General features: G+C 41.5%; 1 protein-coding gene across 1 annotated transcript; it reads right to left on the bottom strand.

Moving 5' to 3' along the window:
• Positions 1-1,323: 1,323 nt before the first annotated feature.
• Positions 1,324-27,545, bottom strand: LOC128455679 (ribosomal protein S6 kinase alpha-2). Its single transcript, XM_053439478.1, has 22 exons — positions 27,009-27,545; positions 23,506-23,622; positions 22,912-22,993; positions 13,414-13,494; positions 12,440-12,519; positions 11,924-12,030; positions 11,803-11,840; positions 11,560-11,702; positions 9,587-9,657; positions 9,138-9,226; positions 8,606-8,670; positions 6,616-6,718; positions 6,369-6,514; positions 5,984-6,106; positions 5,538-5,627; positions 5,227-5,385; positions 4,862-5,023; positions 4,681-4,757; positions 4,324-4,441; positions 4,138-4,194; positions 3,928-4,008; positions 1,324-3,291 (listed from the first exon to the last, which is right to left on the bottom strand). Exons 1-22 carry the CDS (start codon positions 27,111-27,113, stop codon positions 3,142-3,144), a joined length of 2,244 nt encoding a protein of 747 aa, XP_053295453.1. The 5' UTR covers positions 27,114-27,545; the 3' UTR covers positions 1,324-3,141.
• Positions 27,546-27,928: the final 383 nt, after the last annotated feature.

Genomic DNA, 27,928 nt, shown 5'->3' with positions numbered 1-27,928 from the left:
AAAGGAGCTTTGGGTGATCATCAGGGCTAGAAAAACTCAATATGAACATTTGTCATTTATATCTGGACGCAGCTCAAAGGAGTCAGAACCAATCAGATGAGGGGAAAAATCGAAGACCTCTGCAAACCTGTTTTTTTAAAGTTCCAGTTGATCTGTTTTTCTTCCTTGACTTCTGAAAAATGTGATCTATTGATTTCAGGGAAAACTTTCTTTTGGTGTTATGTGTGACCCAATGCGTTGAATGTAAAATAACACTGACGTGATAATGCACAGACTGGTAATTGTACTTTTCATACTTTTGTCACATTCAGTTAAATGCCTCACCCTATCTGAACCCTGAGTGTACGTGTGTTTCATGTTGCTTCTTATGATATATTTTTAAAGCATTAACTACAGGTGATTATAATTTTATTGTGTTATTTCAGCATTATATATTTTTTTATTTCTGCTTGTTTTGGAACTATGCTTTCACTCATCAACTTAATTCCTTGCATCATAGCATCTCTCTCGTGATTTGTTATATGATATTTTATTTTATTTATGAAGATTATTTTCTTTACCATACACGAATAAACAAAGAGGGTTTGACATAAAATAAAACTGCTGCCCGGCATTTTAACATGTTTATGAGGACATGTCTTTCTAGAATTATAAATTGTCTAAAAACATGAGGGATAAAAACCGATCTCAACAAAAAGCTCCATGTTCATTGGTCATATTAACTGTTGTCGTACTTATTATAATTATGTATATCATTAGTAGATTCATAGTGACAACACAGATGCTGTAAGTCCCACATATCAGCTCTGCTTTATCACTTGCTGCTTATTCAACCATCAAACTGTTCCATCTTGTAGCTCAGTTGTTGTTTTATGGTTTCAGAAATATTAAGCAAAAATCATGCGATTGTGTAATTGCTTTGCTTATCTTAGTGATGGCTTACATTTAAATATGAACAAATATACAAATGAATGCAAAAGCACTGCAACATAAGCAATAAGAATTTAAGAATCATTTATAGTTTGACTTATTCAAACCCAGATTATATGAGAAACACTGGACTTCACATAGAAGGAACCTGCCGATAGTGTTCGACTATCAGAGTCATGAGTGTTCAGCCAAACATCCTGATTTGTGTTTGTATGTCTCACGACACACACACACACACACACACACACACACACACACACACACACACACACACACACACACACACACACACACACACACACACACACACACACACACACACACACACACACACACACAAGCACACGTGTGTAAGTAATGACATACATGATTAAAAACACTTCATTTCACTGCTTTTCTGTCCTTTTCCTTTATTTATAAAACTTTGGCATTCCAGCCAATTATTTAATTGATTGGCCGGGGTATAGACAGTATGTACACTCTGAGCAATGGATGCACATCTCAGTATTACGCTGCATGTACCATTAGTATATCTGCAACCACAATATGTACAGTGTCAGTGTTTGCTGATGCTTGTGCAGAACAGTATATTTACACGATCGCAACCTATTTACCTCTTAAAATAATTCAACAGTACAGTATTTACAGCTTTACCTCGATGACACACTATGTAGAGTTTTATCTGCATATACTCATAGTTGCATCAGCCCCAGCTCCCCCTCGCACAGTCGAGCAGCGCAACACAACACAAACTGTTTGTCTATCGGGAAAAAATATATGTACAGGAAATGCCGCTACAGTGGTTATTGGTTACACACAATATATTTTGTTTTGCCTCTGAGCGGTAAGTATGCTTATTAAACTGTGGGGCGGCATGATCTGGATTCCTACTAGTAAACTGTACAACACTGCTACTGGACCAACACACAGGTTTGTTAACTCCCGTCTGCACAACCGCGCCGCTCAGTCTTACCTCGTGTTTGTGATTGTACAGCTCATTAGGTACAATCGGGGGCAGCCGCAACAGATAGCTCATACAAACCTCTGACACTAACGTTTTGGCTTTCAGACACTAATAGCACACAGGAGTCAACTGCTGAGCCCACATACACACAAACACACACACACACACACACACACACACACACACACACACACACACACACAAACACACACAAACACACACACACACACACACACACAGAATGATGAACTATCTGAATTAAATAATACAAAGTAGCACAGGCTGAAGAGTTACGAGTCTGCTCCCCAGATTTATGACGACTCTGAAGCCAAATGACGTCTCGAATATGTTATGAAAACGCACAACAAACTAAGTGTTGTCACCCCAGTACGTGACTGATCCTCCTGGACTGGGAAGTGCAGCAGTGACACAATAAACATCATATTTTTTTTACAAGAGGCAAAGGCTGCATTTCTGGAAGATACAGTGAAATTATTACGCTTATTATGAACAGTAAGACTTCAATGGTATTGTTACAACTCCCTTTGGTAGAATATTAACGCCTGTAACATGCATAACTGCAAGTTTAAGAAGACCGATAGGACAAAAAAACCTTGAGAGTCATGATGCTGGAAGATGGCGTTAACGTGTATCTGTCCATGACCTCCGGCTGACGTACATGTATGTGCTGAACATGGAAACTTATTTGGCATGTTGTCATGTAGCATAGTAAAGTGTTGATCTCTGATTGTGGTGGACATTGTTCCAGCTGGATCAAGGCAGGTAACAGTGCATCCGTATATATATATTGCACTAGAGCGTAATTTTATTCTGACATGTATGAATAAAATATAAGTAAATATGGATAGAAATCCATGGTAATTTTATACGATGATCAGACTATGGAAATGTCTGGAGGGCAAGGTCATTATTATATATATATATATATATTTGTCAAGTTCTCTATGCAGATGCATGTGATGGATCTTAGATCACAGAGTATCATATTTAGAATTTTAAGATTTAAAATTGATCTAAATGTCAAGGCTAGTAAATTTTATTTTAATGTTTATTTAAAAACCTGCCACCATGTCTCTGGTAGATTTCACATGAGTTGAATATCCTGGTTTCTCTGATCAGCTACATTCAGGTTATCGGCCCGCGAGCCTGCCGTCACAAGGTTTGTGCTTTTCAAAATAAGAGTAGATCTTCTCTCATGTTTTGGGCCTCGGTTCAACTCTTTGGAGTTACTCCTTGTCTTTAGGGTCTGAACTAACTTCCGGACTCCCCAGTTTCCTCATCACCCTCCTCTGGGCCAGGCTGGAGGCCTCAACGGGCTCCAGGATGGGGGTGGGAGTGCAGCGTTTCAGAGCAGAGTAGGTGGCCGACAGCGCCCCCTGTTGGCACACAAACGGACGTTAGATCACACTGATGAAATTACTGCATTGTGGTCCCATATACAAGCATTCAATAACTAGCAAACAGCTCCATCTTATGGACACTTACACAAACATATTTCAGTATATTACATTGCAGTTCATTTTACTAATGCTAATATAAACCAAGCAAGTATATATTTATGAGATAAAGACATTTTTTAAATAATTGCAGAATACAAACTTTAAAAGATTAATACATTTAAAGCAATATGGGGTTTGTAGTCAAACACTGAAACACCTAAGTACAGATGGTATATTTAAAAATAAATTCAAAGCTCAATCTCTGCATACAGAGTATTAATATATTTGAATATATAAAAAAAATATGAAAGTGTTTTATTTTCAGGAAACCCTCATCTTTATGCTACACTTTTCATTTTTAAAACGAATATGAAGTTAGGCTACTACCGGAGGTTTAAAGAGTAAAATTATTGGTTTGTTTTTTAATTTAATGCAATTGCTATATTTTCATTCGCAAATATTTAGATTTACACTGATATTGTTTTAATACAGCTATAATATGCTCATCCTAATGGTAATCTACACAGACACACACACACACACGCACACACACATGCGCACAAATGGTCTTACCTTGACGGTGACTGCGTCTTGTCTGGTGAGAGCTCTGTCAGAGAGCTGCTCTCTCTCTACAACCCAGGGGTGACGGAGAACCTGAGAATCAGCAGAGTGATGATGATTTCATGATGTTATATTTCAACAGCTCATCAAATAGTAGCAAGCCTGACCTATAACCTAACAGGTCACACTAAGTCACACTATACGTCATAATACATGTAGTACCTGGGGAGCAGTCAGGCGCTGGTGAGGATCCACATGGAGCATCTTAATCACAATATCCTATCACACACACAGTATGGAGACACACACATGTGGAGTTAGTATATTTAGACAGTAATTGTATTATTATATCAGCAACAGAACCCTTTTATATCTTTACATTTCCCCCCAAAAATATTCAACTCTCACCTTGGCAGCATCTGACACCAGGTCCCAGTTGCCCCCTGTGATGGTGACTTTCCCGCAGCCGATTTGAGCCAGAATCTCCTCTGCTGTGTCCTCAGGGCTGCTGGCAAACGGGCTGAACCTGACCAATGTGAAGATAAAAATTACAGAGTGCAATACAAAAGTTTGGTGAATAAGAAAAATATAGATAAAAGTCAGATGTATAGCGGACTTTCTAAAATGTGCAACCTCTGACATAATAAATCCAGAGATGATAAAACCCACTGTACGGAAGATTAGTAGAAATAACCCCCAAAGCAGGGTTGATTGAAAACATATGTGTTCTACAGTAGGAGGCGGAGCTTCAAACTCTAAACTGACCCGGCTATCATGGTGTAGAGCAGGATCCCCATACTCCAGATGTCACAGGCTGCATCATAGCCCTGTTTCTTCAGAACCTGCACACACATGAACATTTCAGGGTGAGATCAGTTTTAAATGTATTTTTGAATGGCTGTTTTATAGATGTAGACACTTGTTGTGATTGAGACGACTGATGCACCTCAGGAGCCATGAATGTAGCTGTGTAACACGGCGTCATCAACAAGCCGTTCTCAGCTCGGAGCTGTTTGGCAAATCCCAGATCACAAATCCTGATGCACTCTGGACGTCCGGTGTCGTCGGCGTAGCGGATGTTACTGGGCTTCAGGTCTCGATGCACCACCTAGAAAAGGGGGAGATATACACAGACAAAAGCATATGAACATAAGAGGACCTTCACAGAGCAACACAGAGCTTTTACTGCCACTGAATCTTCTAAATCAAGCAGAGACTTTAAGTATTTTGCGAATAAGTATAACAACATCATGAAGTCCTATGTCTAGAGTTCCAAAGAATATCTTTTTTCCCTCTGTGTCTCCGTCTCACCCCCAGTGAGTGTAAATATTCCACAGTCTTGGCCAGCGTGCAGACGATGTCTGCTGCATCTCTCTCTGTGAAACTTGGCACCGTCAGAACTCTGTCCAGCAGCTCTTTGCCTCTCAGCAAATCCTGGACCAGGAAAACACTCTGACCATCATCAAACACCTACAGAGAGAAATGTAGCTTATTAAAATGCTGAAGGAAAATGATGATGTCCTCTATTTAATGATGTGGTAAACAAAGAGCTACAGTTTCTCACTGGATTTAACAGTTATACAGCATTATACCGTTGTGAGGTGTGGCTGTGTTACACTTACATCCTTCAGGGTGATAATATTTGGATGCTGTCCATATCTCAACAGAATCTCAATCTCCTCTGACGGATCTTTCCTCGCTCTTTCAATTATCTGGAAACAAACAGGAAACATTGTGAATAACTGAATATTCTAAAGGTCAGGATGAACTTAGCAGATTGTTTCAGAGGCTTTGTTTAATAATCAAACTTCCTCCCGTAATGGTTCACTCATCCAGGATATAGAGACTAGGTTGGGAAGATTTAATTAATGTATTTATTAACTGTTTTATTGTGTTGTTTTAGAGGATATTTGTCAGTGCCTTTTTGTTTTTATTGCCATCGTCCACAATAAAGAGCTCTACCTTTTATTGAAGCACTGCATTCACTCCCTGTTTAACCCTGCGCTGACCTGAACTGAAAAGTGAAGAGTACATCTACACACTTTGTACGAGGTTTAGTGTCCAGTACCTTCACTGAATACTCCACAGCAGTAACTCTGTGCAGACACCTTCTGCTGACGGAGGTCGCGGTCTGTCCGACTTCTTCCTTCAGCTCGTAAACCTCGCTGAACGCTACGTCACCTCGGAGATGCTGCGGGGAACAGAAGTCAACACAGAGAACAGAGAGTTATTAGGTGCGTGAGTATTTGTTTAGTCGGGAGCTGACGGTCGGCCATGACGGTAACAGTCATAAATGTGAGCATCATTAAACATTAAGTCCCTTAATTATACAGACTGTTTATGTGCCACAGAGTTTAATTCAGTGATTTACTCAATGACTTTATTAAATGTGTGTGTCAGTATTAAATAAGGTGTGGTCAGGACATCTGCTATTTTCTTAAAGACACAGCTACCTGTGCGATGGGGTCCATGTTGTTGACCTCCTGACGAGAGGTCGCCACTGGAGCAACACTGGCCTCCTGATTCGGATTCGTTGCCACAAAGCTGAAACCACGAAAGAGCTGGTGTGTGTTCGCACTGGGAGCGATGCCCGGAGAATCTGGAAATGCAAACACACAAAGATGCAAATATCAACACAATAGTTTTCTATGATTTTTGTTTGTGTGTGTGTGTGTGTGTGTGTGTGTGTGTGTTGGTTACCAGTTGGTGTTCTGGAGGTGAACTCGGGGTCAAAATGAAAAGTGTCTTCAGGTCTCCCGACAGTTGGTTTGAAAGGAGGCCTCAATTCCCTCTTGAACAACTTCTACAGAAAACAACAACAACAACAGATGGAGCAACGTTACAAGACAACATAATGTTAAAGTATCGTGAAAAGAGTCACCAACACAACTTTAAGCATTAAGTGGTTGTTTATAATGTCACTGGATTATACGACTTGTGTTCCACATCCGATACACAGACAGATCTTAAAACTTAATGAGAAGTTAAGAGAATATAAATAAACTTTAATCTGAACAGAAGTGAATAAAATAAGGAATGTGGATATAAACTTGACCAGAAGATAATATTTGGCGTGTTTGGATGATGATTTCAAAGACAGTGATAAAAAAGTATCCATGTTATTTTAAGTAGCGTAATGTGTTGCCGAATGAAAGCTTTGCTCTGCGTATTATGTACCAGACGAGAATTCAGATCATACTGTTTTTCTTTGAGTAAGTGTAATACTAAGTATGGCCTGCAGATGTCACTATTGCAACGTCAGATGCTAACACATTAAAGAACCGCAGCAGACAACAGCACCATAGGGAGAAGATTGCTGAAGCTTTATTCATGGTCGGTCTGTGACCATTAATGTTCACTGATATTTACTATTTGATTTACATTGGACATCCTCTGTGCTGCTCAGCTGCTGAGACGTTCCCGGTTCTGTCACTCTCATCGGAACTATGAAAGAAATTCCTCAAAATTAAAAGAAAAAGTTTTAAGAAAAAGTCAAAAAAGATTCCGATAAACACTGAGATGATGGCGACGCAGAGAGGGCTCACTGGGCCTGATGCTGCGCGGTGATTTAATTAGCATAGTGTGGAGGAGAGGGTAAGCCTCTTACTGATGGCTTGTCACATCAAGCCACAACACCATCTGTAAATAGGAAAATGTTGTGTTTGGCAGGAGGCGAGTAGGTAGTAAAAGTAATGGTGAGGACTAATGTGCGAGCCGGTGGCGAGGGCAGAGATTAGTGAGCACGTGAAGCAGATAATGGTGGAGAGTGCATCACTTCTCACAACAGTGGATAAACAGGAATAACAGAGCCTCCGAACATCTCTGACAAAAAAATGGATTCAACAGTTTGACTACAAGGTCTCTAAGTTATTTTTTGCTTGGTGTAGAATCTACATGTATCTACACTATAGATAAATATGCAGGGAGTATGGTTACTATACATTTTGATGTTTATTCTTCACACAGGGGTATTCACACGCACACTTTGAAGCACATACTGTCCAAAATGATGTTATTAAAACCCTGAAATCATCCCATATAGAGTGGTTACATAAGTGCACTGCTCTTCACTAATGACATTTTGCTGCGTTGCTCGTGTCAGGGGGGGGGGGGGGGGGGGGCAGCGTAAGGCCTCTGCAGCATGAATGTTGCTGACATGTAACACAGCGCCTAAAGGAAGAGCTTTAAAATTCAGCATGAACAAATGGAGTCCCTCAGCATGATTCTGCGATGTTTGACAGGCTTCTTAAATAGAAGCTCATAGCTGGAAGAATGATCCTTTTTAAGCAGCGCACGTCGGGTGGATGTCAAGGTTAAATGACGCTATCAAAGGGCGATGATTGGAGCCGGAGCATTTGCACATTAACACATTTTCCGTGTGAGAAAGGTTATTAAAGATAAGAGGATTAGTTACACTCAAGTTGGGTAAGACACCCACAAAGGGAAGTTGGAGATTTTTACATTAAACTTAAACTTTGAGGATGGAGAAGGATTTCGATGATATGAGACATCAACTAAAGCATCCAGAGAGCAGTTATTTTTCTGTATTGTCAATGCAGCTTGTGTATAATGACATTTGTATTATACAAGTTAACAGCATAATTTTATAAAGTGTCACTGAAAACACACAGGGCTATGTACGGCCTTAAAATGAAGTTGAATGAAGAATATTCGTACACATTGTACTTACAATCCAGTCTATTGACGCAAAGAAGCGATGTCTTTTTATTTCTTCCACTCCATCTGGTCCCGCACCTATCAGTCCCACAGACAGAGGCAGATGGAGAGAATGGTGTCATTGTTCATGGTACATCTGTTTGGCAAAAACACCCGGGTCATTATAAACTGAATCGACACACAGGGAGAAGGAAAACAGTTTCTATTATTTCTAACGGACCACAGTAAGGATTCGGCTGCTTGGACACGAGTGGTGTCATTTCACAGAGCTGTCGTGTAGATGTGGCCGCTGAATGCACTTACCGTAAGTTGCTTTGGATAAAAGCCTCAGCTAAGTGATATGTAATGTAATGTAATGCTGTGAAACACAAACCATTGCTTTAGCTTTTCTATTGTTTAAGGGACGTCATCATAACTATTAACAGGACGGATTTGTTGAATATAATTGCACTACACCAGGATGGAGGCGTGTAGCTTTTTGTCCCCAGGACTTATGTGCAAGTTGTTCCATATTAACCGGCCTGTTTGTCCAAATAATACACTACCTAGTCGATTAGCAGGGTTCCTCTTGAAGAGCGCTCTTAATAAACTCTGCACCTCAGGACTGAGGAACTGAGGCATTCCCAGCTTCGCCCTGTGAAGACAAAACAAGAAACATGTTAATGTACTCGCAGTATGAACACCCAATAGTGTGAGAAATAATATACGACATAGAAAAGAAGCCGCAGTGGGAAAGAGGAAGTTATCAAAATATACAAGCTAAATGCAATTACTTCCTGTTCTTGCTGTGTATAAGGAAAAACCACCATTATCTCCTCAGACACTGAGAACAAGACACTTATGAAACATAACACATTAAACGTTACATTTTGTTAAACAATTTCAAACTCAACAATTTAAAAAACCTGTATCCAGACACTTTATTGGGAACTGGTGATGAATTAAAGGCTTTAAGAATAACAATAATGAATGCAAACAGTTTGTTGAGGCTTACTTCAGAATAAAGGCCATTGTTTCCTTTCGATCTTTCCCCTGGAATGGTAACGATCCTGTCAACATCTCAAACTGGAACACAGACGATAACAGAGCATCAGAACACGTCAGCTGGAAACTGTGTCACACCTTTATACTCAATGCAAGGTTCATTCATTGCAACATTAGGAACTGTTAGAGCTTTGATATTTTATTTAAAACCAGTGAACTATCTGGTTCTGCCCCAAGTTTAGGAGTTTTTTGGATGAAGTATTTCAATACAGCGAAATTTACAGCACACAGTTAATTCCTGATAGTATTTCCACATGGTTTCATGTTTACACCTCAGAGAAATTTCCTCTGTCAAGTTCCCACTTTAAGTTTCTTAAGATCTGGGGACCCTTCATCGAGCAGATTCGCAGAGAGAGTCTAAGAATGAAATATATTGCTTATGTTTTATTACACTGTTAACTGTTTATCACTGAATGGTGCTGCACTCTGCCTGATCTGACAGGACTCTGGTTTTTCTGGTCCTCTGCCTGGATCTTCCTCGACCACACCAGTTTTTTATCACATGGACTGACCCTCAACCCACTTCTGGACTTTTATGACAATTTCTGATCGTCTTTTGTATTTCTTGAGATCTGGCAGCTTGTTTATTGTTTGTTGTATTCTCCTTATTGTTTAACATTGTCTTCATAACTTAAATGTAAAACTTTTTTTTAAATACACAAAGATACATTAATAATCATTTTGTGTCAAAACTAAACAACACTATATCAATCACCCGTATGTCTATTCACCATATGTAAGACAAATATAGTCGAGTTAATAGTAGATCATGTTGTATTTCGAGAAAATCAAATAAGTTTTTTCCAACAAACTGTGCATTAGTCTAAACATAAAACAGGGACTGACAACTAGTAAAATGCTAAATATTACATCACTAGCTAGATATACATAAATAAATTATATCAAACTCCACAAAAAATTAATCAAATATATAGAATTATAAAACGCATAACTTGTCCTTGTATAGATTAATGGAGCTCACAAACAGCCTGATGACTTTTATGAGTGGCAACAAATCTGTCAGCACGTCTGAAATACTGTCTCAATTTTTTTCCATAAATACTGTTTTCATTTATACTTCTTCCTTCTTCAGTTTTCAAACCCCTGTGTAGTTCAGCAGCGCAATTGAGACTTGTTTTTTTTATTTTAGTTTGTTTTTTGAATTTTCTTAATTCCAAATACTTGCCAAGGGCAGATAGGGGGTGACACCTTCCCTGCTGGCCTGATGTAACCGCCAGCTGTCAGTGCACGTTAATCTCCTTTTCATTATGAGTCAAATAAGCCACCAGACTAACAAACCAAGCAGAATCAAGCAGATTCATGATTACTGAGAGTGATGGGGTCATTCTGCCACACATGATATTACATTTATTGCTGGAAGAAAGTAAAAATTTAAAAAAAATTGTGAACCAGCAAATTATCAAAGGGCGGAGTCTGTCTCATATGTATATTATTATATCATGTGTCTGGTGTTTTTAATAATAGGCATAAATATACACTACAGCACCCAAAACATGAAACTCGTACAGCTTGGTTCACTGTGTAAGATTTAGGTGAAAGGATCTATTGGCAGAATGAAATATAAAATAATCCCAGTGATGTTTTCACAAGTATGTTTCATCTACATTGTAAGAAATGTTGTTGTTTATGCTAAAATGGAACCTTTATATTTAAATAGTTGATATTTACATCAGGAGCGGGTCCTCTCTACGGGAGCTGCCATGTTTTTTAAAGTAGCCCAGACCGGACAAACCTAAACACCTTTTTGAATTTTTATGACAACTGAAGGCTGCCAGGAGTCTCTTTCATAAGGGGAGGGTGAGGTGAGGGGTATTCAGCTGCAACATGCAACTTCACCACTAGATGTCCCAAAACTCTACACACTGAACCTTTAAGATAAGAAGTCAATATTTAAACTCTTACCATGAGCACCCCGAATGACCACCAGTCAGCACTTTGCGTGTGTCCCCTCCTGTTTACAACCTCTGGAGCCATGTACTCTATTGTTCCACAAAAGGAATAAGCTCTTTTATCATGGTCGATGGCTTCCTTACTCAATCCAAAGTCTGAGAGACGGAGAGGGGACAGAACTATGTCGTGAAAAAACACATAAAGACACAAAAGCAGAAGATAATATAGCGGTAGTCTGCGATTGGATGAACTGACCTGTTATCTTAATATTTCCTTCTTCATCCAGGAGAATACTGTTGGGTGAAATTAAAATTACAATCCGGTTTTTAAATAATTTTGTAAAATATATGGATCGCCATTTGGGAGCCTCACGTACTTCTCAGGTTTGAGGTCCCTGTAGATGATGCCCAGACTGTGTAGATGGTCCAAGGCCAGGGCCAACTCTGCAAGGTAGAACTTCACATCCTCTTCTGTAAACATGACCTGGAACAGGTAGAGATGTTGAGGAGAATTGGTACATGACGATGAAACACAAAATATAAAAAAAAGACATCGGCAAAATATTCAAAAATGTTTCAAAGGTAGGAATAAGTATCAAATATGATAGAACTGGGTTAGTTTGGGACAGGTCAATAGAAAACAATTGCTTGTCACTTGTGGGGTCGTGTGTTTACTGACAGGCTAATGCATCAGTATCAAAGTGATTAAGGTGACGGTCAAAACAAAACAGCATTGACAAGGAGAGTGATGGCAGGTATAGTCACTCCTATTGATTCTGCATCAGTGTTACATATAATATATATGACAGACATTGAAACTAAAGGCTTGGAAGTGTTTTTTTCTCTGTGGAGACGGTGAAAGAGAGAAGGAGCCAAATCAGCCCCACACCTACCTCCTTCGACAGACGGGTGAAAAGGTCTCCTCCTCGCAGGAAGTCCAGGATCAGATAGAGCTTCCCTTCTGTCTGGAAGGCTGACAAACACACACACACACACACACACACACACACACAAACAGACACACACACACACACACACACATACAGACACAGACACACACACACACACACACACACACAAACAGACACACACACAAACAGACACAAACACAAACACACACACACACACAATTAGCATCACAACAATTTATTTTTTTCATTTTCATCCAATCCATGAATCTCTGCTCTAGATATGATCTGTCAGGTTTGCGCAGATATCTGATGTGAATGTGAAGCAAAAAGGTGGCTTGATCAAATTTGTAATGTTTGATCAGTGAACACCTTTTACTCAGAATTGCAACTCTCTTTCACATTCAGAATTATTCATTCATTAAAACACCACAGGAAATCAATTTAAGTTGCTTAATGCTTGGTTTAAATGTATACTCGTCCTGAGAAGTCGATACTGTGAAACTCAACACTGTTTTACATTCAAATCACCTCACTGGTTGCAACACAAATCGAGAGGGCAATGCCAAATGAGTTTCAATTGTCCTCCTTATTTGAAACAGTTTTTGGTTCAGATCCACTCAGAATTCCTAAAGAAATAAGACATAGTTCATTCAAATGCAAAGCTCCCTCTGATTGGAATAATCTTCCTCTTCTTGTTTTTCCTTTGCCTCTGGTCATCTCCTTTTTTTTAATCTCAAGACAAACAGTCTGAGCTTTTAATTTACTTCAAGTCTGGTCTAGTAGCTGTGCGTGCAATGCTGTTGTTTGTATGATTGAATGTGTTTTAAAGGGGAGTATTCTTTAAATAAATTCTGTCCAATTCTTTAACATTGACTGTACCATTCTTTTTCTGGGTTGGACCATATGGGGACACATTATTTTATAAAGAGCAATAGTGAATTGTCAGTCAGACTTACCGTAGTGCAGTTTCACTATAAATGGATGGTTCACTTCTGCCAGAATGTCTCTCTCCATTTTAGACCGCACACGATCCCGGACTAGACAGGACACAGTGGGCAAAGTGCAATCTGATTAATGCCGTTACATTCAGTTCCTTCCGTCTAAATGCGGATCAAATGTGACCGGCCTCTAATACCGTGTGTACGTTATATTTAGGATGAAACTGCATTTAGGTAATTGAAAACGTGGAGATGGGATTAGATACATCCCAGCGTTTCCAGGGTCTATTCTGCAGTGGAAACTACCGTCACAGTGTTACTGCAGCATCTGTCTCTTTGACAGGTGGAGACCATAACTATTTAAATTCTGGGGGCCGCAGGTTAAGAGGATTAAGGCTTCTACAAAGACACCAAATCAGCACATGCCATCTCAGCCTGATTTTACAGCACCTCCTTGTTTACAATAATCCCATTCAACGCAAACCAGTTTGTCTGAATCAAAAGTACAAATTGTACAAGTTCACCCAGGACACGGAGTCCTGTGCCCAGCTGTCATAAGCTGTCAGCCACAGACTGGTTTATGGCTGCTCGTCAGTCCCTCACCAATCGCAGCCTGTCTTCTCAACAAAGCGGCCCATTGAAATACCTCCTTTTTACTTGTGTTCTCTTTTTTTAATCTTAGCTGCGTGGCTAATCCCCAGAGCGTCCAAAGAATAGAGCCAAGTTGAACTGTTTTCCCATTTTTGCAATAAACGGTTAAACCATGACAACGTTTTCCTGAATGAACATGTTGTACCTAAAATCCTCCTGAATGTAGGTCACTCTGAAAATAACATAACATGTATCCAACAATAAGTAAATATTGTTGGATGCTACAAATATATAAATAAAAGTGCTTTTCGGGCATAGGAAGCTAAGACTTCTCTATGAACTCAGCTTTTATTGAGTTTTTTTTTGTTGACATTTCCTAGATATTAATAATTTGTCTCTCAACCAACCCAGTCTCATCAGAAAACGTTCAATGGCAACGTTGGTCCACTTGGAACGACGTTACCATCTCACAATCTGGCCTCTCAGATTGTGAGATGGTAACATTTAGTCCTCCCATTGTTTTGCATTGGCGTGTTCTCAGGTCACGTGACTCACAAGCTCCCGTCTGCGGAGAGGAAAACATGGCGGAGATTCCCTGTTTTTTCAGATAAAAATATAATTTTGTAACTTAGTTTGGGCATAAAAATACATTCTGACACCATTTCTAGCGAGAAATGTGCTCTTTGCTTCCACAGTCTTCAGCCAGTTCGTGCTTATGATAAATATTTTAATAGTTATCACGCATGTTTTTATCGTTGCTATGACGGTTGCCATGCCACCACGGCGCAGCTTGGTGTTTAAATCACAGTCCCTGCGTGGTGTCCTTCAGTGATCGTGAATGTTATTCATGTTATATAATAGTAATATTTGAGGCTAGATTACATCTCTAATGAGAAGGAACCTGCGAGTCTGCTCATACCGAGGCCGGCCCGAGTGCGCGAGCCGAGCGGCCCGAGTGAGCGACCGGCCCGAGTGCGCGAGCCGGCCCGCGAGCCAGCGCGCGAGCCGAGCGGCCCGAGTGCGCGAGCCGAGCGGCCCGAGCGGCCCGAGTGCGCGACCGGCCCGAGTGCGCGACCGGCCCGAGTGCGCGAGCGGACATGACGTGTGGCTGTCGTAAAAACCCTATTTGTAAACAACCAGTCCTTTTAACTCGGGGCTACGTCATAAACACGGCGCGCTTGGAAGACCACGATGTCATCTTCCTTCTGTCAGGTAAGTAGTTTATTGTTTTTAAAGATCGTTACGATCTAGGTTTACAGTCCGAGTGCGGAGAGAGTCCGTTAATCCACACTATAGACGCTGTTCATCAGCTAATACGCCATTGTTAGCCACATGCTTCAGCCCACGGTAGCCTGTGCTACCTGGGAGGTGAATACATGGTTGTTGAAAACCAGTTCAAGACGCTTAGCTCATCATTGAGGGACGCTACAATATAAATATAAACATGAATTTGATTTATGAATGCTTTAGATTAATAAGGAGTGTATTTCTCTACTATTACTCCACAATATCAGGTCAATTTGGTTTAATGTATAGTATGCACTATGACAATAATGTTTTCATGTTATGGAGTTGCGATTCATTTGATAAAACAATTGCTATGTTCTGTTTTTTAATCAAGGAGGATCAAAGTGAAGCTACAGGAGTTTCATTAACGTCAACAACTTGGACCGAACGGTTTGTTTTGCTTGATGAAGAGCAGGAAGGGCAGCCTGGAGAGAAAGAGAAGCCGGGTTGAGCCCACTACCATCATCCACATACCACGAGGAAGATGAGGGAGAGAAATGATCCTACCATTAAAGAGGTACTTTTAAGTTACATACCAGAAAAAACATTTTATATAATTTGCCAAATATACATTTTTATTAAATCCCCAAAGTACGCTTGCTGAAATACAAGTTAATATCACACTGAAAGAATTTTGATCAATCATGCTTCCCTGCTGTGATTGTTTAACTGGGAAAACAACTTTTTCCACAGGAAGGCAAGTAAATTTAAGGAATACATGTGCAAAGTTTTCCTCTGTTATGTATAATGATGACCCCCATCAAACATAATGTTAGCAATCTTTACACCTTTTAATTTATACTGATTATTTCTGTCTACATGTGTGAATTTGCCTTCATTAGTTTCAGAAAAGAGCGATGATGTATCGGTCAGTGGGCGGCAGCCCGAGACTCCGCAAACTAGTCTGTAAGCAAAGCAGACAAAGGCATCGAGGTTGCGGCCTGCCATCATTGTTATTTTGCTTAAGGGACTGAATATGTTTCATGCAGAAATATTAGCATTTCCCTTATATCTACCAAAACTGCTTGTTTCACAGACTGCAGTTTTGTTTTGATCCGATGTGGTGTGCAAATACAACCGTATCTGCAATGGGTTGTGGGGCATTAACATTTGTAACTCTAATTTTGTTTTGACAGACTGTGAAAAGAACGTTGAGAACATCACCACTCTACAGGAAGACACAGTCCAGTAATGGGTGTCAGAAGTTCAGTAGTGAACGACAGGTACTGTGGAAAAATGTGTGTCATTGTTGTACAATGTCCTTTGACTCTGTTTACACAAGGTTAACACAAAAAGGTTTGATTGTAAAGTGATATTGGTATGAATTCATGTTATTCTCCTCTTCACAAGAAACAAACAATCCAAATTACCTGCAGAAAGCCCTTGATGGACGCTTCAGCTGCATCGTCAGACTGGCCAGACAGCAAGATGCCAACTTTAATGCCAATTTATTTGTGTAACATTCTGTGACCAAATGTATAGATAACTTTTTGTAGATTGTAAAAATAGATAACCCATTTATTACAAAAAAACTACACTAGAATTACCGCACTGCGTTGTATGACTCCGCTAACCAGTGCAGTGTCCGTCTACATATTTCTACATATTTTCTCTCATATAAATGACACTGTATCTCTTGACAACTGAAACCATAAGATGAGGTCAGTGTGGCCTTGACCTTTTTACTTTAAGACAAATACAAAGTTAGACAATCCGAAAACATGCAGTTATACCTCCGGCGACTCGCTATTGCAGAGGCATTAAAACTGTAGTGTAGTAGATTGGATTTTATTGGTGTTACATTGGACATCTTGTATGGGTACACCAAAAAATATATTTGGTTTCACATTCTAGATGGCAATAAGCAGAGTCATCAACTCAGGAAAAATATTTCTGTAGAAAAGAAAGCCCTGTATGTGTGTATGTATACATACACACAAACGCACTATTGAGACGTTTTGTTTTTTATCATATATTCTCAGGCAGTACTGAGTCATTTACTGAGAGGGGACGTGAGGGCCTACTCTGCGTGCTCAGAGTTCAAGCCCAGCAGGCTGCAGCGGGCCTGACATATTCTGGAACAGCAGCACAGTCTTTGGATGACTCCTCTGAAGATGAAAACATGGCGAGGTACTTCTCCACTGATGAAGAACTGTGAGGGCTGTGATTAGCTACACTCTCTTGCTACAATGCTACTCATGCTACTCCCTGGCAGCCTTAGGAAGGCATTAGCTTGCTGTGTGGTAGCTGTTAGCTTCAGCATTTTTAGTTTTTAGTGGCCTGTCTGACGTTTATGTTTAAAAAAAAATCAGAGGGAACCATCTTCATAATTTAACACTATGGTTTGTTTGTGTCCTTCAGTTCTTCTCAAGAGAAGCAGTACAGGTGTGCCTCAGCTCCACGGTCCCTCCTGCAGCCTCCGCTCCTGATGCTAACCTCATGTCTCCATCACACCAAGCAGCAGACCTGGAGTGACAGACCTTTCTCCAGAGCTGCCCCCTCCCTCTGAAACCCCCCTCTCCAAAACACTATTTGTGTAGTTTTTAAAGTATTTTTTGCATGAGAATTGTTGATCATATCATTTCCAGCAGATGCCTTAATATAATGTTTGTGCACAATAAATGACATTGATCATAACATAATGGTATTTCCTTGCACTTCTACACCATGATATTGTCAGATAAGATGCTGATTACATTAAAGCAGTGAATGCTCTTCTTTAAGCAACATAAACAAACAATGATCCAATGAATCTGAAGTAGAATGGGCACATTACATTCTGTAGAGAATGCCTCAGTTATGGAAGTCAGAAAATAACTTTCTTTATCTGAGGTTCCAGTCATTTATAGTCACAGCAAAGCACACAGGTCTGGTTGTCTAGGGACACCCATATCATTGTTTAAGATGTGTAACATCAAGTTTGTGTTTCAGTGCAAAATTAGTCATTAGTCAAGAGTTCACCCTCTTGTTTACATTAAAATTAGGTGACCCAGATGTTTCACAATGCATCTGATAAGGTCTTATGAGAAACATTCTTAACATTAAAGAAATCAACACAGAGGCTAGCAATAGATGTTTGACTTTAATCCGTAGCTGGTAATCAGCGGCCTGACTTATTCAAACACATTAATACTACAATGAATGAGGCAGGGATTATCTATCAGAAATCAACTATATCGTCACGTTATGTTTCTCTTGAGCTCATTGAAATTACCTTCACATTCCACTCACTGTCACCTGAACCATACTGTTGTTTCTGTATCTACAGTGACTTTTAGGAAAACATATACTAGAGGGCAATGTATAAACATTAATACATCTTATTTATATAGAGCTTTTCAAGTAGTGCAAGTACTAAACTGAGGGAAAGTTAATACAAACAATATATATATATCTTATTTCCATGTGCCAGGACAGCCTCACACTTGGATGTAAACCAATTTTAGAACACATTTGCTTATACTGGAGATCTTTTAAATTAATGTCCCAGAAATGATTTCTGATGGAAAACCCCTGCCTTATTCATTGTAGTATTAATGTGTTTGAATAAGTCAGGCCGCTGATTACCAGCTACGGATTAAAGTCAAACATCTATTGCTAGCCTCTGTGTTGATTTCTTTAATGTTAAGAATGTTTCTCATAAGACCTTATCAGATGCATTGTGAAACATCTGGGTCACCTAATTTTAATGTAAACAAGAGGGTGAACTCTTGACTAATGACTAATTCTGCACTGAAACACAAACTTGATGTTACACAGCTTAAACAATGATATGGGTGTCCCTAGACAACCAGACCTGTGTGCTTTGCTGTGACTATAAATGACTGGAACCTCAGATAAAGAAAGTTATTTTCTGACTTCCATAACTGAGGCATTCTCTACAGAATGTAATGTGCCCATTCTACTTCAGATTCATTGGATCATTGTTTGTTTATGTTGCTTAAAGAAGAGCATTCACTGCTTTAATGTAATCAGCATCTTATCTGACAATATCATGGTGTAGAAGTGCAAGGAAATACCATTATGTTATGATCAATGTCATTTATTGTGCACAAACATTATATTAAGGCATCTGCTGGAAATGATATGATCAACAATTCTCATGCAAAAAATACTTTAAAAACTACACAAATAGTGTTTTGGAGAGGGGGGTTTCAGAGGGAGGGGGCAGCTCTGGAGAAAGGTCTGTCACTCCAGGTCTGCTGCTTGGTGTGATGGAGACATGAGGTTAGCATCAGGAGCGGAGGCTGCAGGAGGGACCGTGGAGCTGAGGCACACCTGTACTGCTTCTCTTGAGAAGAACTGAAGGACACAAACAAACCATAGTGTTAAATTATGAAGATGGTTCCCTCTGATTTTTTTTTAAACATAAACGTCAGACAGGCCACTAAAAACTAAAAATGCTGAAGCTAACAGCTACCACACAGCAAGCTAATGCCTTCCTAAGGCTGCCAGGGAGTAGCATGAGTAGCATTGTAGCAAGAGAGTGTAGCTAATCACAGCCCTCACAGTTCTTCATCAGTGGAGAAGTACCTCGCCATGTTTTCATCTTCAGAGGAGTCATCCAAAGACTGTGCTGCTGTTCCAGAATATGTCAGGCCCGCTGCAGCCTGCTGGGCTTGAACTCTGAGCACGCAGAGTAGGCCCTCACGTCCCCTCTCAGTAAATGACTCAGTACTGCCTGAGAATATATGATAAAAAACAAAACGTCTCAATAGTGCGTTTGTGTGTATGTATACATACACACATACAGGGCTTTCTTTTCTACAGAAATATTTTTCCTGAGTTGATGACTCTGCTTATTGCCATCTAGAATGTGAAACCAAATATATTTTTTGGTGTACCCATACAAGATGTCCAATGTAACACCAATAAAATCCAATCTACTACACTACAGTTTTAATGCCTCTGCAATAGCGAGTCGCCGGAGGCATAACTGCATGTTTTCGGATTGTCTAACTTTGTATTTGTCTTAAAGTAAAAAGGTCAAGGCCACACTGACCTCATCTTATGGTTTCAGTTGTCAAGAGATACAGTGTCATTTATATGAGAGAAAATATGTAGAAATATGTAGACGGACACTGCACTGGTTAGCGGAGTCATACAACGCAGTGCGGTAATTCTAGTGTAGTTTTTTTGTAATAAATGGGTTATCTATTTTTACAATCTACAAAAAGTTATCTATACATTTGGTCACAGAATGTTACACAAATAAATTGGCATTAAAGTTGGCATCTTGCTGTCTGGCCAGTCTGACGATGCAGCTGAAGCGTCCATCAAGGGCTTTCTGCAGGTAATTTGGATTGTTTGTTTCTTGTGAAGAGGAGAATAACATGAATTCATACCAATATCACTTTACAATCAAACCTTTTTGTGTTAACCTTGTGTAAACAGAGTCAAAGGACATTGTACAACAATGACACACATTTTTCCACAGTACCTGAACAGTAACAAAATTAGAGTTACAAATGTTAATGCCCCACAACCCATTGCAGATACGGTTGTATTTGCACACCACATCGGATCAAAACAAAACTGCAGTCTGTGAAACAAGCAGTTTTGGTAGATATAAGGGAAATGCTAATATTTCTGCATGAAACATATTCAGTCCCTTAAGCAAAATAACAATGATGGCAGGCCGCAACCTCGATGCCTTTGTCTGCTTTGCTTACAGACTAGTTTGCGGAGTCTCGGGCTGCCGCCCACTGACCGATACATCATCGCTCTTTTCTGAAACTAATGAAGGCAAATTCACACATGTAGACAGAAATAATCAGTATAAATTAAAAGGTGTAAAGATTGCTAACATTATGTTTGATGGGGGTCATCATTATACATAACAGAGGAAAACTTTGCACATGTATTCCTTAAATTTACTTGCCTTCCTGTGGAAAAAGTTGTTTTCCCAGTTAAACAATCACAGCAGGGAAGCATGATTGATCAAAATTCTTTCAGTGTGATATTAACTTGTATTTCAGCAAGCGTACTTTGGGGATTTAATAAAAATGTATATTTGGCAAATTATATAAAATGTTTTTTCTGGTATGTAACTTAAAAGTACCTCTTTAATGGTAGGATCATTTCTCTCCCTCATCTTCCTCGTGGTATGTGGATGATGGTAGTGGGCTCAACCCGGCTTCTCTTTCTCTCCAGGCTGCCCTTCCTGCTCTTCATCAAGCAAAACAAACCGTTCGGTCCAAGTTGTTGACGTTAATGAAACTCCTGTAGCTTCACTTTGATCCTCCTTGATTAAAAAACAGAACATAGCAATTGTTTTATCAAATGAATCGCAACTCCATAACATGAAAACATTATTGTCATAGTGCATCCTATACATTAAACCAAATTGACCTGATATTGTGGAGTAATAGTAGAGAAATACACTCCTTATTAATCTAAAGCATTCATAAATCAAATTCATGTTTATATTTATATTGTAGCGTCCCTCAATGATGAGCTAAGCGTCTTGAACTGGTTTTCAACAACCATGTATTCACCTCCCAGGTAGCACAGGCTACCGTGGGCTGAAGCATGTGGCTAACAATGGCGTATTAGCTGATGAACAGCGTCTATAGTGTGGATTAACGGACTCTCTCCGCACTCGGACTGTAAACCTAGATCGTAACGATCTTTAAAAACAATAAACTACTTACCTGACAGAAGGAAGATGACATCGTGGTCTTCCAAGCGCGCCGTGTTTATGACGTAGCCCCGAGTTAAAAGGACTGGTTGTTTACAAATAGGGTTTTTACGACAGCCACACGTCATGTCCGCTCACGCACTCGGGCCGGTCGCGCACTCGGGCCGGTCGCGCACTCGGGCCGCTCGGGCCGCTCGGCTCGCGCACTCGGGCCGCTCGGCTCGCGCACTCGGGCCGGTCGCTCACTCGGGCCGCTCGGCTCGCGCACTCGGGCCGCTCGGCTCGCGCACTCGGGCCGCTCGGCTCGCGCACTCGGGCCGCTCGGCTCGCGCACTCGGGCCGCTCGGCTCGCGCACTCGGGCCGCTCGGCTCGCGCACTCGGGCCGCTCGGCTCGCGCACTCGGGCCGCTCGGCTCGCGCACTCGGGCCGGCCTCGGTATGAACAGACTCGCAGGTTCCTTCTCATTAGAGATGTAATCTAGCCTCAAATATTACTATTATATAACATGAATAACATTCACGATCACTGAAGGACATCACGCAGGGACTGTGATTTAAACACCACGCTGCGCCGTGGTGGCATGGCAACCGTCATAGCAACGATAAACACATGCGTGATAACTATTAAAATATTTATCATAAGCACGAACTGGCTGAAGACTGTGGAAGCAAAGAGCACATTTCTCGCTAGAAATGGTGTCAGAATGTATTTTTATGCCCAAACTAAGTTACAAAATTATATTTTTATCTGAAAAAACAGGGAATCTCCGCCATGTTTTCCTCTCCGCAGACGGGAGCTTGAAAGTCACGTGACCTGAGAACACGCCAATGCAAAACAATGGGAGGACTAAATGTTACCATCTCACAATCTGAGAGGCCAGATTGTGAGATGGTAACGTCGTTCCAAGTGGACCAACGTTGCCATTGAACGTTTTCTGATGAGACTGGGTTGCTCTCAACATGTCAGAGTGTTTGTAGCTTAGCATGTTCGTGTTTACCTTTCAGCGTGGCTTTCTTCAGGACCTTCATGGCATACAGCTGTCCTCTGTCCACCCCTCGGATCTTTCTCACCAGAAACACCTGAGAAATCATCACCGTCACTGACATCATCACGTTTTCTGACTCAGAAGATTTTGAAACAGTTTATATTTCTAAGAGGCTGTTATAACATTTAACAAACAGCATGAGTTGAAAATGTTTGTGTAGTATGTTAGCCCATTTATGTGATTAAAGTTAATAGAAGAAACCATAGGGAAATTGTTAGTCACATCAAAACAGAGAATGCAAATGTGTTACTAGTGCAATATCAATAATCATGTATCAATTTATACATACAATATATGTATGTGTGTATATATATTTATGTGTTTTTATCTCAATATATTATTAAGCTATATCGCCCAGCCTAGTTATAATAAGCCTCATAGGAAAGCCTGCATGTAGCAGTGAGCCTTGGGCCTGGTGTGTTAATGTCAGGCCCACGGTGTCAGCACTGATCTCATGACCCTCAGTCAGATCCCCAGCCTGCCTGGCAGTGTGATGAGATGTGGTTTGATGTATGTAGGTCTCAGTCGACAGCCTGTATACCGTACCTTTCCATAGGAGCCCTGCCCCAGCACTTTGAGGAGCTGGAACTGAGAAGGGTCTGCTTTCTCAGAGCCCTCCTTGACATGGTGGCTGATGTCGATCTCTTTCAGTATGCTGTCATCCTATAGAGAAAACACAATGGATGATGTATTCCGATTTATTACGACAAAAGGGCCAGAACAACAAGAAAGAGCAGAGAAAAAATGCAGAAATTGAAACAAGACTTGGTCAAGGTGATGGAGGAAATTTAGGGAAATGTCCATCCAAACACATTCTACTGTCAATCAAAGAGTAATGCTGATTAAACAAAGACGATAATAAAATAGCCTTTTCTGTCACATACACACACACAGAGCTGGGTATTTACGAGCCATGATGTTCTTGGTAGGTGTGGGCTGAGGTCAGCGGCAGCGAAGTGAACCCTTAATGTTATCGGTCCATTCAGTTTGCTCAGTGAGGTGAAAGATCAGCTGCTGACCTGAGGCACCTCTCAGACCGGTCAGTGGGATGATCTACTGGACCTGTGTGAAGCTGGCTGCGTCTTTTCAATGATAAGAGCTTCACACCCACTTTCAATCCAGTATGAAATGCTTACTGGGAGTCAGTAATCAGTGACAGATAGTCGTTCAAATTACATTTAGCTCTAACAGCTTCCATGAGCTTCAGCAGCAGGATTATGAGATTTTTGTGGTTCTTCCTCCCGTGAGGTCGTCCCCCCCCCCCACCCGAGTGGAGGCACTTGGTTGAAACGTTCACATGTGCAGTTTGGCATGGTGCTGAAATAGAAAACGATTGCATTGCATTGGGGTTAATGCATTTGTCCTATGTGATAAATCTGGTTTAATTTCTTTGTCAAGCTGCACGTGGGAACATAGTCACTTCTCCTGTGAGCAGTGAATCAGTGTTCCCTATTGTTTTTCAAGTTCCACAGACACATTATGACTTTAATAAGCAGGTGAATACCACTGTCAGAAACCTCTTCTGATCATGGAATGAGATCTACTCTTCCTTTGTGAGTGTCAGTCTTCAGTGTGAAGTTTTTGACACTGTGTTAATAGCACAGCTCGTTTGTTTTTCCTGTTACAGTTCTCCTTTAAGAGAAGAATGCAACAAGCAATGTATAGGACTAAAATTCAATGGGGGAGAGATGAATAGTTTAAAAGAAGTTTCTCAAAAGAAATAACAAAAAAAAGGTTGTACAATCCCTGAGGGATATTCCTGAGCTCATGCTCATCGAGGAGACAAAGCTGAAGGAATACCAATATGCTGACATGACAGTAACTGCAGATCCACACCCTAGATTGCAACATCTGGGATGCCAAAGAATTATCTGTTAACATTTTTAAACTTTGCTTCAACTCACTTTTCACAACAGTGTTTCACTACACTTCTAATTTCAGGCTTGTTTCAGTTCATAGTGATTACATTATTTAAATAAGGTAACGTTTATTATTGAGAAGTGTTAAAATGAAAGGGCCACGTTCTAAAAACTGAGCATGTCAGGTTGGGTTTGAACTTTCCAACACACTGTTTTCCAAAGTGTGGCTGTGATCATGGTAAGTATCCTGGCGCAGGAGGAAGAGTGGGTCGTCCACTAACCACAAGACCAGACGTCCAATCCCAGTCTCCCCTGTAAGGTGGCATTGGGTAAGATACTGGACCTGCTATGCCAACAGTGTGTGAGGAACCTGTGATAGAGACAATGCTGCAAATAGATGTACTTCCTGTTGCGCCTTGAGCTGGCTGCACCAACCAGTGCTCCGAGCCAGATCAGCGAACATTTGTTCCTCCACTGTTACCATCTGGCAGAAGGTCCAGGAGCAGCACTGCACGCTCCACCAGGCTTCAGAACAGTTTCTACCAGCAGGCCATCAGGATCCCAGACCTGCAGTCAACTCATGACTAACAACCCTCTACACAGCTGTTTTCCTGCCTGTTTGCACTTTATCTGGAAATATGTGAAACAACTGATGCACACAGGGTGCAATAACTATCCACACACACTCTATACAGTTAAATGTGTTAGCTCATTTGCACCAAATGTCCCACTTCACATTTAAATGTATGTAGTTTTGTATTTGACTTTTTTTGAATAGCAGGCGCTTTTATTTTAATTTAACTGTTGCACTGCTGAGCTGACTGGTTTCTTCTTGTCCAACACCTTTCATTGTCCTGTTGACCCAATGTTTACTTGCATATGACAAATAAAACTAGAAACTACTGTGTGATGACAAAACTGAGCTGTAAATGGCCTGACGTGGTCATCAAGACGAGAGAAGCTCTTTGCAGATAGTTCACATCTATCGTAGCGGGAAATACCACACAGGTATTTTGAATAATGTGACAGATGTTTACTTGTGGACACCACAACTCTGCGAGATGTCATTGAACCTTCCAGGTGTGCAGATGTACTGAGTATTTAATGAACAGAGTATATCATGAAATAACAACTACTGCAGACTCCTGGGTGTGATGGCCGGGGGGGATCCCGTCAGGTTGGAGTTACTATTCAATGTAGCTCTTTGATTTGAGCATTGCAGTGTATGATAGTGTGCTCAGCAGCATTGGTACGTGGCCTGAGGTGTGAGTTTCAGCCAGCAGAGAGCCGAGTAGACATCTGCTTTAAAAGATTAATCACCACTTCATTCCTTAAACATGGCAGCAAGAGTGACATCCATCAGCCTGAAAGAAACAGGTTCAAGGCCTCGACTCCAGCTCCGTCAACATCTACTGATGCGGATATGAAGCTGACCCCGAGCTCTGAGAAAAGAGAGCATCCACGCACGGAGCATCAAAACATCTCCTCACAGATGGAGACGGACAGTCGAACCAAACAAACAGGTAAACAAACGCAAGCAGGCAGACATTTGCTGGTGAGGAGAACAAGCACTCACTCACTCGCTCGCACACACACACGCACACACACACACAGGTAGATAGCCCGTCAAGCTGAATCATCAGCAGCAGCACAACAACAAAGCAGAGAGGAGGGGAGTTTCTTTTCTATTTATATCCCAGACGTACAGGTGGGCGTGCTGCAGACTGCACATCTCTCCTCACTGGTTTGACTGGGCTATAAATAGACCCCCACTGCTGCCGTGAACTGAATCAATCTGCCTGTATCCACTCATCTGTCAACGTGCCCGCCTCGCCGCTTGTTAGTGTTTCTGCCTGACTTCATTTCCATACCCCCCCCCCCCCCCCCCACGTCTCTGTATGAAAACACGTTGTCTCTCTGCCTCCTCTGTTTTCTGTTGTGCTGACGGACACGCAGAGCAACAGCTGTAATGACGCTGCAGTGACTCCACAAGCCAAACAACGCGCACCCACTCCCATGTGCGCAGCGTGTCCCCTCTCACCCTTTCATCCATCACACAATGAGCCCGGTGCTGTTTTTTCCCCCCATTACTTCACAGCTACATTCTCATGCATGGTGCAGCCGTGCATGTGACCCTGCCTCCCGGCGTTCACCCTTCTCAGAGGTTTGCCCCCGCGCACACGCACTCACCTCCAGCTGACAGAAGCCGGTGTTGTTCTTGCTCCTCGCCGCCTTGTTCTTCAGGTAGATGGAGAACCATCTCCGCACTGTGAATTTTCGCGTGCTGGTATCCATGGCAACGGGCAGGACTTGCTTTTTTTTCTGTGCATCTATCCCATAATGATGACCATGTCCCTGCGGCAGGGATGGAAGGAGCTGTAGGTTTGTTTTTGTTTTTAGTTTTTGATCAGAGATGCAGAAAGAAGGAGCTCTGGCTGTTCCTCTATCTATTTGTCCCGCAGCTCCTCGATTGGCGCATCCTCAATGCAGTCGTCGCTCTTCGGCTCTCCCATCACTCCCGCTGCGTCTCCAGCTCCGCCAGCTCCTGCGTCTGTGTGAGCCGCAGTCCGGGTTGCACCAGAGCCGTTAATCCACTCAGACACACGATTGGCGGTGGTGGTGGTGGTGGGATGAGGAGGGCCGGGGCAGGTGCACGCTGCAGGGTTTGTGTGGGGATTGCCTGGTGTTTTGCAGCAGGCGCGCGCCTCGTGAGTCTGCTGCAGGGAGAGGTGACGAATAAATCTGTTCCGCTGAATCAGGAGGTGTGCGTGTGTGTCTGTGTGTGTGCGCGCGCGTGCATGAGCACCCTCTTCACATCCCTGCCCCTCTCTGCGTGTGTGTGTGTGTTTGTGTCCCCTGTTGCCTCCTCTCTCCCTCCCTCTGCAGAACAAGAGATTGTCACCAGTCACATTGTGCACAGGCGAGATCCAGAAACCCTCCCTCGCATTTCTCCCCCCACCCCCTCCCCCTTCTATCTCCCCCTCTCTCCCTCTCTTTCTCCCACCAGTATACAGCAACAGCTGGCGAGGTCACGTGGTGCAGGCCGGCTACCTCTCCCTGTCTGCCACTGTCCCATCTCCTATTTTGCTCCTGTATGACATCCAATGACA

This window comes from Pleuronectes platessa, chromosome 1 (genome assembly GCF_947347685.1).
Source record: "Pleuronectes platessa chromosome 1, fPlePla1.1, whole genome shotgun sequence".
Lineage (NCBI taxonomy): Eukaryota > Metazoa > Chordata > Actinopteri > Pleuronectiformes > Pleuronectidae > Pleuronectes > Pleuronectes platessa.
Note: the sequence above shows the minus strand (reverse complement) of the source record. Positions and strands in the feature narration are given on the sequence as shown.